The following is a 13809-nucleotide window of genomic DNA, read 5'->3' as shown; positions in this document are numbered from 1 at the left end:
ATATTAACTGCAAGATAAATCAAGTAAAATACTACACACTATCCAACAATATTAACTGCAAGATAAAAGAAGTAAAATACTACACACTATCCAACAATATTAACTGCAAGATAAATCAAGTAAAATACTACACACTATCCAACAATATTAACTGCAAGATAAATCAAGTAAAATACTACACACTATCCAACAATATTAACTGCAAGATAAATCAAGTAAAATACTACACACTATCCAACAATATTAACTGCAAGATAAATCAAGTAAAATACTACACACTATCCAACAATATTAACTGCAAGATAAATCAAGTAAAATACTACACACTATCCAACAATATTAACTGCAAGATAAATCAAGTAAAATACTACACACTATCCAACAATATTAACTGCAAGATAAATCAAGTAAAATACTACACACTATCCAACAATATTAACTGCAAGATAAATCAAGTAAAATACTACACACTATCCAACAATATTAACTGCAAGATAAATCAAGTAAAATACTACACACTATCCAACAATATTAACTGCAAGATAAATCAAGTAAAATACTACACACTATCCAACAATATTAACTGCAAGATAAATCAAGTAAAATACTACACACTATCCAACAATATTAACTGCAAGATAAATCAAGTAAAATACTACACACTATCCAACAATATTAACTGCAAGATAAATCAAGTAAAATACTACACACTATCCAACAATATTAATTGCAAGATAAAACAAGTAAAATACTACACACTATTCAATAATATTAACTGCAAGATAAATCAAGTAAAATACTACACACTATCCAACAATATTAACTGCAAGATAAATCAAGTAAAATACTACACACTAGCCATCAATATTAACTTCAAGATAAATCAAGTAAAATACTACACACTCTCCAACAATATTAACTGCAAGATAAAACAAGTAAAATACTACACACTATCCAATAATATTAACTGCAAGATAAATCAAGTAAAATACTACACACTATCCAACAATATTAACTGCAAGATAAAACAAGTAATATACTACAAACTATCCAATAATATTAACTTCAAGATAAGTCAAGTAAAATACTGCACACTATCCAACAATATTAACTGCAAGATAAAACAAGTAAAATACTACACACTATCTAACAATATTAACTGCAAGATAAATCAAGTAAAATACTACACACTCTCCAACAATATTAACTGCAAGATAAATCAAGTAAAATACTACACACTATCCAACAATATTAACTGCAAGATAAATCAAGTAAAATACTACACACTATCCAACAATATTAACTGCAAGAAAATTCAAGTAAAATACTACACACTAGCCATCAATATTAACTTCAAGATAAATCAAGTAAAATACTGCACACTATCCAACAATATTAACTGCAAGATAAATCAAGTAAAATACTACACACTATCCAACAATATTAACTGCAAGAAAATCAAGTAAAATACTACACACTATCCAACAATATTAACTGCAAGATAAATCAAGTAAAATACTACACACTATCCAACAATATTAACTGCAAGATAAATCAAGTAAAATGCTACACACTATCCAACAATATTAACTGCAAGATAAATCAAGTAAAATACTACACATTCTGCAAAAATATTAACTCCAAGATATATCAAGTAAAATACTACACACTATCCAACAATATTAACTGCAAGATAAATCAAGTAAAATACTACACACTATCTAACAATATAAACTGCAAGATAAATGAAGTAAAATACCGCACACTATCCAACAATATTAACTGCAAGATAAAACAAGTAAAATACTACACACTATCCAATAATATTAACTGCAAGATAAATCAAGTAAAGTACTACACGGTATGGAACAATATTAACTGCAAGATATATCAAGTAAAATACTACACACTATCCAACAATATTAACTGCAAGATAAATCAAGTAAAATACTACACACTATCCAACAATATTAACTGCAAGATAAATCAAGTAAAATACTACACACTATCCAACAATATTAACTGCAAGATAAATCAAGTAAAATACTACACACTATCCAACAATATTAACTGCAAGATAAAACAAGTAAAATACTACACACTATCCAACAATATTAACTGCAAGATAAATCAAGTAAAATACTACACACTATCCAACAATATTAACTGCAAGATAAAACAAGTAAAATACTACACACTATCCAACAATATTAATTGCAAGATAAATCAAGTAAAATACTACACACTATTCAATAATATTAACTGCAAGATAAATCAAGTAAAATACTACACGCTATCCAACAATATTAATTGCAAGATGAATCAAGTAAAATACTACACACTAGCCATCAATATTAACTTCAAGATAAATCAAGTAAAATACTGCACACTATCCAACAATATTAACTGCAAGATAAAACAAGTAAAATACTACACACTATCCAACAATATTAACTGCAAGATAAATCAAGTAAAATACCGCACACTATCCAACAATATTAACTGCAAGATAAATCAAGTAAAATACTACACACTATGTTAAATGAATCAAGTAAAATACTACACACTAGCCATCAATATTAACTGCAAGATAAATCAAGTAAAATACTGCACAACAACTATCCAACAATATTAACTGCAAGATAAAACAAGTAAAATAAACACTATCGAATAATATTAACTGCAAGATAAATCAAGTAAAATACTACACACTATCCAACAATATTAACTGCAAGATAAAACAAGTAAAATACTACACACTATCCAACAATATTAAGTACAAGATAAAACAAGTAAAATACTACACACTATCCAACAATATTAATTGCAAGATAAATCAAGTAAAATACTACACACTATTGCAAGATAAAACAAGTAAATTACTACACACTATTCAATAATATTTACTTCAAGATAAATAAAAAATAATGAACACTATCCATCAATATTAACTGCAAGATAAATCAAGTAAAATACTACACACTATCCAACAATATTAATTGCAAGTTAAAAGAAGTAAAATACTACACACTATTCAATAATATTAACTGCAAGAAAAATCAAATAAAATATAACACACTATCCAACAATATTAATTGTTAAATGAATCAAGTAAAATACTACACACTAGCCATCAATATTAACTTCAAGATAAGTCAAGTAAAATACTGCACACAATCCAACAATATTAACTGCAAGATAAATCAAGTAAAATAATACACACTACCTAACAATATTAACTGCAAGATAAATCAAGTAAAATACTACACACTATCCAACAATATTACCTGCAAGATAAAACAAGTAAAATACTACACACTATCCATCAATATTAACTACAAGATAAATCAAGTAAAATACTACACACTATCCAACAATATTAACTGCAAGAAAAATCAAGTAAAATACTGCACACTATTCAACAATATTAACAGCAAGATAAATCAAGTAAAATACAACACACTCTCCAACAATATTGACTCCAAGATAAATAAAGTAAAATGCTACACACTCTCCAACAATATTAACTGTAAGATAAATTAACTTAAATACTACACACTATCCAACAATATTATCTGCAAGATAAATCAAGTAAAATACTACACACTATCCAACAATATTAATTGCAAGATGAATCAAATAAAATACTACACACTAGCCATCAATATTAACTTCAAGATAAGTCAAGTAAAATACTGCACACTATACAACAATATTAACTGCAAGATAAATCAAGTAAAATAATACACACTACCTAACAATATTAACTGCAAGATAAATCAAGTAAAATACTACACGCTATCCAACAATATTAATTGCAAGATGAATCAAATAAAATACTACACACTAGCCATCAATATTAACTTCAAGATAAGTCAAGTAAAATACTGCACACTATACAACAATATTAACTTCAAGATAAGTCAAGTAAAATACTGCACACTATCCAACAATATTAACTGCAAGATAAATCAAGTAAAATACTACACACTATCTAACAATATTAACTGCAAGATAAATCAAGTAAAATACTACACACTTTCCAACAATATTACCTGCAAGATAAAACAAGTATAATACTACAGGCTATCCAAGAATATTAACCTCAAGATGAATCAACTAAAATACTACACACTAGCCATCAATATTAACTTCAAGATAAATCAAGTAAAATACTACACACTCTCCAACAATATTAACTGCAAGATAAAACAAGTAAAATGCTACACACTCTCCAACAATATTAACTGTAAGATAAATTAACTTAAATACTACACACTATCCAACAATATTATCTGCAAGATAAATCAAGTAAAATACTACACACTATCCGACAATATTAACTGCAAGATAAATCAAGTAAAATACTACACACTATCCAACAATATTACCTGCAAGAGAAAACAAGTAAAATACTACACACTATTCAATAATATTAACTGCAAGATAAATCAAGTATAATACTACAGGCTATCCAACAATATTAACTGCAAGATGAATCAACTAAAATACTGCACACTAGCCATCAATATTAACTTCAAGATAAATGAAGTAAAATACTACACACTCTCCAACAATATTAACTGCAAGATAAAACAAGTAAAATACTACACACTATCCAATAATATTAACTGCAAGATAAATCAAGTAAAGTACTACACGCTATCGAACAATATTAACTGCAAGATAAATCAAGTAAAATACTACACACTATCCAACAATATTAGCTGCAAGATAAAACAAGTAATATACTACAAACTATCCAATAATATTAACTTCAAGATAAGTCAAGTAAATTATAACACACTCTCCAAGAATATTAACTGCAAGATAAATCAAGTAAAATACTACACACTCTCCAAGAATATTAACTGCAAGATAAATCAAGTAAAATACTACACACTATCCAACAATATTAGCTGCAAGATAAATCAAGTAAAATACTACACACTATCCAACAATTTTAACTGCAAGAAAATTCAAGTAAAATACTACACACTAGCCATCAATATTAACTGCAAGAGAAATCAAGTAAAATGCTACACACTATCCAACAATATTAGCTGCAAGATAAATTAAGAAAATTACTGTAAAGTGACCAACAAAATTAATTTATGTTTTATAAAATAGATTACACTGGAGTATAATTCAAGTAATCTATTGTTCACTATTAAAGAATGTTAAATGACGTTTTCTTAACAGTTTAATCTATATAATAAATCAAGTAAACTGCTCTACAGTTTAATCACGAAAGTATCGGTAAATATTGTTGGATAGTGAACTGGCAGTTTTATAACAGTTTAAAGTGCAGTGTAAATCAGGCAAATTCCTTTTCTCTCTCCAACAATGTGTGTGTATTTTCTTATAGCAAAACCACATAGGGGAAACGAACCCCTGATTTGAGCAATGTAAATCCGTAAACTTCTCACTGTACCACCGTGGTACTATCTAGCAATATTAAATACATGAGACATTAAGTAAACTATTGTTCACTCTCCAACAAAAGTTACCTATGAATTTAAAACGCAGAAAAATTGAGTGAAATACTGTTCACTATTCGCCAGTATTAACTTGTGTTTCCCTAACAGTTTAAACCACACGATAATTCAAGTCACCTGCTCTTCACTGTCTATCAATATTAACTGACTTTTGGCCTCGTATTTCCATTATATTCCTTGAATTTTGAAACTCAATGTGTTTTGACCAGAGGATTTTTATAAACTAATATGTTTTTAATGAGGTCATAGCTGGTTTAGGTCTAGAAATAATAAAGTTCTGGACAGATGTTTTGTAACTCTGGATAGTTTAAGCCAACATGGTATAAACATGTAAATGATTATTTTGATATATAAGTTCACCTTCACCTCTGCTCTTTAAGATGGTGTCATAGGACATCAGTACACATGTAAAGTTTTTTAAGAGCAAATTCTTGTTTTAATAACTCTTTCTTTTGTAAGAATCTTAACGTCATATTTTCTTTTGTCCCCCACACTAGTACAGTGATATATACGCGGACTTAGAAGCTAGACACCGGGTTTCTGTACTCGTGACGGACAAATCACGGCCCATTGTGTAGATTTGAGCTTGACATTAAACAAATCGTTTTTTTTTTTATTGTAAATGCATAATAATGTTTCATGTACCATGGTGCTTTGCTTTGTAAAAACTGATAGGGTTCATATCGTTTGTGAATCTAATAATGTTTTTGTTCTCTAGAGCTGAACAAGTTTACAGATCAAAATAGACAAAATGATAAACAGTGGAATTCAAGGGATTCGTGGCAATTTATTTTACACCAAGTCTTTTGTCAGCCCTTACCATCCTATGTATACCACCTTACAGAAGTTTCTTCAGACTTACTAATGACATCTCTACGTAGCAGTATTTGTTACAGAGACAGTTTGTATGATAAACAAGTTATGACGATAAATCTAAATAAGGAACAAACACTAAAAGTCTTACTAGTAGATTTCCTCAAATTCTTTGATGACTGTAGTAGTACAGATAAATTGTCAGGGCTTAAGTATTAATATATCAAGTATTAGTATCTTGATCATTTCTTACCAACCTATGTACATCTCTGAAACTTCTTACACAATTATTGTTGTTCATCATAAATATGGAGCAGCCTTATTCCTAATTAATCAACACATTATCTTCATTTACCCCACTCTTGGATATCATTTTCATCTGTGTTTTCAATGGTTGTGAATTGTGCACTATGCTCTTTCTCTATCAGAAGAAGACATTAACTGGGTTGGCTCTGCTAACCTTATCAAATATTTATAATCATCATTCTTTGGACTATAAAACCTTTAAAGCTATTACAATATTTTTGGTTTTTGACTTAAACAAAATTCATAGTTAGTTAACAATAAACAACATAGACAATATAATCAATTATATGCATAGTGCTATTTTCAGGTATTTCTACAACCCTGAAATTTTGGATCGTGTCCCTACATTTTTTCTGATACTGGGAGCTGTACAAGGAGGTATAATATTTATTGGACTACTTTTGTACCAGGAACCTCGGTCAGAGACACCTAAGGTAAAACAGCTCTTCTGAAATTTTACTTGTATAATGTTAATGCGTAACTAAGAACTGAACAGTTGTTAGACAGTTACATAATGTCTTAAAACTTTGATCATGAGATTTATTGAGCCAATAAAACATATAAAACATGATGTAATCTTTTGACCTCATTTTTTTGCCAATGCTGTTGAATTTTCGGATATTTCATTTAATAACAATACCTTTATATGTCTCACCTTTCAGTTATTTGAACATTTAAAGATTTTTCCTTTATATATTGTAATGTGAAAGCCTTTCTCTGTAAAATACACATATTAATCCTAAATATCAAGCTAGAAGATGAAAAGCCTGCTACGATTATTAAAATAGTTATTACCCATCATGATAATTCTTGGTTTAAAGAGATGGGCTGAGAAAACGGATGCTGCATTTGATCTATTACTCTATGATTCTTACAAAAATTGATAAAGTTGAATTATAGCACATATCGAGTGTTTCATAGTTTGTATAACAGTAATATTATAAAGTTCTCTTGTGGTGTAAGAATAAGAAGAAAAACCACTAGTTACCAGAGAGTACAGTTTATAAACATATATTATCTCCATGTTTTATAAATAACACTTTCATTTCTGGTCGCTAAATGGCAGAACAAACAACCGTTTGTGATTTTTCATTGCACTAACATGGTACCTGTGAAAACAGTTTACAGTAAAGATATATAAAGAAAGAATGATCTAAATTAGGAAGAATAACTGTTCATGAAACTGACAGATCTGTATACATCTTGGTGAAGTTTGAGACTAAAAACACCAGTTTTGTAATTATCAAAGCAAAACATTATGTAGTGGTCCACTTTTGTTAAATTTTTCTTCAATGTACTCAAAACACTTTTGATTCTTTACTCTGTAAGATATGCCCATGCCACCATGTCACTTCCTTATTGGTTCTACAGTCTGTAAGTTACGCCTATGCCATCATGTCACTTCCTCATTGGTTCTACACTCTGTAAGTTACGCCTATGCCACCATGTCACTTCCTCATTGGTTCTACACTCTGTAAGTTACGCCTATGCCACCATGTCACTTCCTTATTTGTTCTACACTCTGTAAGTTACGCCTATGCCATCATGTCACTTCCCATTGGTTCTTCACTCTGTAAGTTATGCCCATGCCACCATGTCACTTCCTCATTGGTTCTACACTCTGTAAGTTACGCCTATGCCACCATGTCACTTCCTCATTGGTTCTACACTCTGTAAGTTACGCCTATGCCACCATGTCACTTCCTCATTGGTTCTTCACTCTGTAAGTTACGCCTATGCCACTATGTTACTTCCTCATTAGATGTTAGTGTTGATAATTTTCGCATCCAACTTTTTCCTTGGTAACATGTGTATGTCAGTTTCATCTTTGATAAACATCTGACGTGGAAGTTGCATCGGTATACTTTCTCTGACAATTCTATAGTCGTCTTATTTTGCTCAAGTCTCTCATGGGAACTTTTTTGAGCTGACATTTTCCTTGTGTACTTTACACACCCGAGACCTTCATTGAGTCTTGTCAGACATACCGTCATGCAGCCTGAATTATCATTTCCTCAACTTTCTACTCTCATCTTCTTGTTTTGAAATATCGTACTCTCCAGCTTGCTCTCTGTGTTAAGTAGCCTTGTCCAACTCAGGAGCTTTCTGCATATCCCGTTCAACCTGTTACAACTTCCCATGTTACCATGTTCAAAATATGATATCCTCTGATCTACTCGCCGCCAAAGTGAATTCCCCACAGGTAGTTGTAGAACCTTTTGAATTTGTATGTTATGTCATTTTTGTCAGGTGATCCCAATTATGATGCAGTTCTTATGCTTCATCAACCATCTTTTAAATGTTGAACTTAAGTGTTTGACCTTTCCAGGGTTACATTTTCACTCCCTAGTGCTACTTCCACTCTTCACATGTATTTTCACCGTCTGTCTTTCTACTGTTACACTTCATTTATCTCCTTTTAAGTAGGTTTTCATTTTATCTTTTCTTCCTTACTTTTCTCTCATTCTTCACTTCATACTTCCTTCACCTCTTGTTTTCTTTGCTTGGCTAACGGAAGAACGCCCCTAACCGCCCACCAGTTCCTCATTGGCTACAATAAAATGACACCAAGTAACAATTATATTCAAATTTTCAGTGTGGCTGAGCCTGACAGCTGTGTGTGTACACATGACAACAACTTTATTGTCTGGGATCCGTATGACGACCTCTCTGCTCTGACATTGGTGGAGTTTGTGAATTTGAGAAGAGAGTGCTCCAAAAATGCACTTTGGAGCACGTGTACTGTCCTGGAGGAACTATTCCTGCTGCAATGGCTCCTTTGTAATCCACAGTTAAAGAAACTGACACAAGTGATATTATATTAACAATATATATTACTATTGATTGAATTATTAAAAACAACAAATGTTCACTGACCAACGAACTTCATTAAATGATTACAAAAAAGAGGGAACAAAATAACTTTACAACAGTTAAGTATTATATGTTGTAGGGATGGTAATATATACAGTAGATAAAAGGTAGGTATGACTTCACAAACCATACAGAAATAAGTAGCAGTAAGAGTTGAGTCAATCATACAAGCTTATGGTTATAAGTTATTCCATGAGTGTTTAAACAAAATATCTTTAGAACAATTAAGTATGTTGTAGGGATGGCAATCTACAAAGCAGGTAAAAGTTAGGTATGACTTCATAAACCATACAGAATTAAGTAGCAGTAAGAGTTGAGTCAATATGACAAGTTTGTGGTTATAAGTCACCCCATGACTGTTTAAACAAAGTAATTTTAAAACAATTAAGTTTGTTGTAGGGATGGCAATCTAAACAGTAAATAAAAGGAAGGTATGACTTCACAAACCATACAGAAATAAGTAGCAGTAAGAGTTGAGTCAATCTTACAAGGTTATGGTTATAAGTCATTTCATGACTATTTAAATGCTTTTATTCAAACCTGAAATCATGCAAGTGACCTGAATTTAACCTTTAGTTGTAGATAAAAATTATATTTGGCAAGATGTGGCTACTTTTGTACTAATGTTTCGTATGTATTTTCTATTTCTAACTTAACAGGACAGAAAGTTTAGAAGTTTATAGATTGAATTCACAATATTAAGGTTAATGTGAATATAGAAAAACTAAAGAACCTTTTGTTTCAAGGTTTTTGAAATTAATATTTCAAAAGAGAGATTAAGTTACAACAAAAATCTGTGCCATGCAAGTCTGCAAGAAATAATGGTTCTTAAAATATCGAAGCTTCTTACCTTCCAGTATTTCAACACTTTCAAGTCAGGGACCAGAAATTGAACACATGATATTTTACTATAGGTAGAACATATATCTGACAGACCAATGAGAGTGGCTCAGATAAAAGGTGATAAATCTTCTGGATCAATCAGAAAAGGATCAGATCCTGGAGACAAAGCATGTTTGTTAACATTCCAAGAAGAATCATCTGTGGTATTAGAAGACATTTCTACCAGTCCTAAAGCAGATGAAACACAACCATCACTTGCCAGAGAAACGTTTGTAACACCAAAAGAAGCGTTGAAGATGAAGGAATTCTATCTCTTGATAATAATATTTACTAGCTCGTTACATTCAACGATGTTTATGAACTCATTTTACAAGGTTAAGTTTGTATTGATATCATTACGATTTTTAGTTAAATTTATGTTGTATGAAAATATGAAATTTGTAAAAGTAGAGCTTACAGTTGATTATGAAAGTGTAATACACTAAACTGTAGTTTTGTGATAACAAATCACTAAAATCATTTTAACAATAGCACAATACTATTTTTAAAATACCTGATAATCTGCGTTCTTCATATTAAAACGTTCCATTCTTATTTACAAGATGAATGTTATACTTAAAAATATACTATTTATAAACTCGGAAGATTACTCAAGCTGAACTACAAATATATATATATGGCTTCAAGAAAACGATATAGTGAACACTCCTGTTTAATATTTAATAGCACAATATCCACGTGTCATCACAGTTTCACGCCAGGTGTCCACTAACAAAGATAATCTATATTCAAAATAGAGTAAACAAACAAGGTTTTTAACTCCAGATTTTCACATCAAGTGGGTTTTTCGTCATCGTGAAAGATAATCCTTCCCAATAACAATTTATGGTTGGAGCTTACCATCAAGTAGTTTTCCTTCTTAGGTTTCCAATAGGTCACTTGAGTTTTGTCAATTATATATCCTGATTAAAGCGATCCTTCAGGATGGGTCTACTTGATAGGTTTCCTCTAGCACAGTGATGCTCCGTCCATTCCATATCTTGACTAAGACTTGTTATCAGGGTGGATGCTTATGCCAGTTTTTTGCTAGTACAGAGTTCCACTGCATAACTACCATTGAAGTTTGTCATTAGGGTGGGTCTTCAGGCCAGATATAGACGAGTAAAGAGAAGCTTTCTCCATTTCATAACTTGACTGAAGTTTGTCGCTGCATTGAATATTCATGTGATGCGGGAAGAGATGAACAAATCAGCAAGATAATAATATTTAATATATCAAACTTGTCACCACCTATTAGCTGATTGTGTATGATCAAATTTATCTTTTTTCTATATCTTTAAAAGTTGTATGACACTATATGGAGGTTAAGTACAATACAGGAAGTTCATTCTTATATACATTGCTGGTCATTTACCCTTAGATATATGTACTTTTGTAGATACGAAATCATTCCGGATCCATGTGAGATCAAGGCTATTTTGATTCTTCATATATAAACTCAATGTTCCTTGGGGATATATCCCAACTTTCTGAAGCAACATCTGAGTTGCTTTAAAATTTCTTGTCATTCATCTATTTAAAATATATTAAGTGAAAGTACCAATTTTTCTTAAACATATGTAGATGAATCAAATCACTGGGAACAGTTTAAGCTTCAAACTTTTAATTCCTTTTACATGAGTTTCACTCACTGCTTAGGATTGTATCTTTATCCATCTAGGAGATACACAAATTCCTTTCATGGCTAAGACTATGAAAATAGTACAATTTTTTTCTTCTTTTAATCCTTTGGGTTAGTATATTAATATATCTATGTTGAAAATGTCACATCCAGTTGAAGTTGGATCACGTATTGGCCAATGATTGGTTAACTAGGTTACAGAGGAATTTATAGAAATAATTTATCCCCACTAGAATCCTTTTCTGGTTCGTTCTTTTGTCACGTCAGTTTCTTCTATAAGATTACAACCCTTTAATGTATGAGCAGAACAAAACTCAAGTCTTAATTTTCAACGTCACCTTTTCATGCAATGCCTATAAGATTCATCATGTTCAAACTACTTTATAAAGTTGCTTAATTAACTAAACGTTTTTGTTCTTCAGCACTCTTCAATATTTCACCTGCAGCAGTGTTTCGTATCTGTCTGAAAAACAGTAATGTGACTGACTCTAGTATTAAACCAAGTTTAACTAAAACTAATGATGTGACTGACTCTAGTATTAAACTCAGTTTAACTAGAACTATTGATGTGACTGACTCTAGTATTAAACTCAGTTTAACTAGAACTATTGATGTGACTGACTCTAGTATTAAACTCAGTTTAACTAGAACTATTGATGTGACTGACTCAAGTATTAAACACAGTTTAACTTAACTATTGATGTGACTGACTCAAGTATTAAACTCATTTTAACTAGAACTATTGATGTGACTGACTCTAGTATTAAACTCAGTTTAACTAGAACTATTGATGTGACTGACTCAAGTATTAAACTCAGTTTAACTAAACTATTGATGTGACTGACTTAAGTATTAAACTCAGTTTAACTAGAACTATTGATGTGACTGACTCAAGTATTAAACACAGTTTAACTTAACTATTGATGTGACTGACTCAAGTATTAAACTCATTTTAACTAGAACCATTGATGTGAGTGACTCTAGTATTAAACTCAGTTTAACTAGAACTATTGATGTGTCTGACTCTAGTGTTAAACTCAGTTTAACTAAAACTATTGATGTGAATGACTCTAGTGATAAACTCAGTTTAACTAGAACTATTGATGTGACTGACACTAGTATTAAACTTATTTTAACTAGAACTATTGATGTGACTGACTCAAGTATTAAACTCATTTTAACTAGAACTATTGATGTGACTGACTCTAGTATTAAACTCAGTTTAACTAGAACTATTGATGTGACTGCCTCTAGTATTAAACTCAGTTTAACTAGAACTATTGATGTGACTGACTCAAGTATTAAACTCAGTTTAACTAAACTATTGATGTGACTGACTTAAGTATTAAACTCATTTTAACTAGAACTATTGATGTGAGTGACTCTAGTATTAAACTCAGTTTAACTAGAACTATTGATGTGACTGACTCTAGTATTAAACTCAGTTTAACTAGAACTATTGATGTGACTGACTCTGGTATTAAACTCAGTTTAACTAAAACTATTGATGTGACTGACTCTAGTGATAAACTCAGTTTAACTAGAACTATTGATGTGACTGACACTAGTATTAAACTCATTTTAACTAGAACTATTGATGTGACTGACTCTAGTATTAAACTCAGTTTAACTAGAACTATTGATGTGACTGACTCAAGTATTAAACACAGTTTAACTTAACTATTGATGTGACTGACTCAAGTATTAAACTCATTTTAACTAGAACCATTGATGTGACTGACTCTAGTATTAAACTCAGTTTAACTAGAACTATTGATGTGACTGACTCTAGTA

The 13809-nt window shown here is 30.8% G+C and overlaps 1 protein-coding gene across 2 annotated transcripts in view; it reads left to right on the top strand.

Annotated features, from left to right (window-relative positions):
- Positions 1 to 6901: 6901 nt before the first annotated feature.
- The window catches only part of LOC143230071 (uncharacterized), a 50960-nt gene continuing 44052 nt past the window's right edge, over positions 6902 to 13809 (top strand). Inside the window, exons 1-2 of one of the 2 annotated variants that reach the window (XM_076463076.1) lie at positions 6902 to 7051; positions 10406 to 10708. In XM_076463076.1, coding sequence (XP_076319191.1) covers positions 6905 to 7051; positions 10406 to 10708 — 450 coding nt within the window. In that variant the 5' untranslated portion in view covers positions 6902 to 6904. The remainder of the gene's footprint in view (positions 7052 to 10405; positions 10709 to 13809) is intronic. The other variant, XM_076463077.1, reaches the window with a different exon arrangement.

This window comes from Tachypleus tridentatus, chromosome 10, assembly GCF_004210375.1.
Source record: "Tachypleus tridentatus isolate NWPU-2018 chromosome 10, ASM421037v1, whole genome shotgun sequence".
NCBI lineage: Eukaryota > Metazoa > Arthropoda > Merostomata > Xiphosura > Limulidae > Tachypleus > Tachypleus tridentatus.
This window is presented reverse-complemented; position numbering and strand designations above follow the sequence as displayed.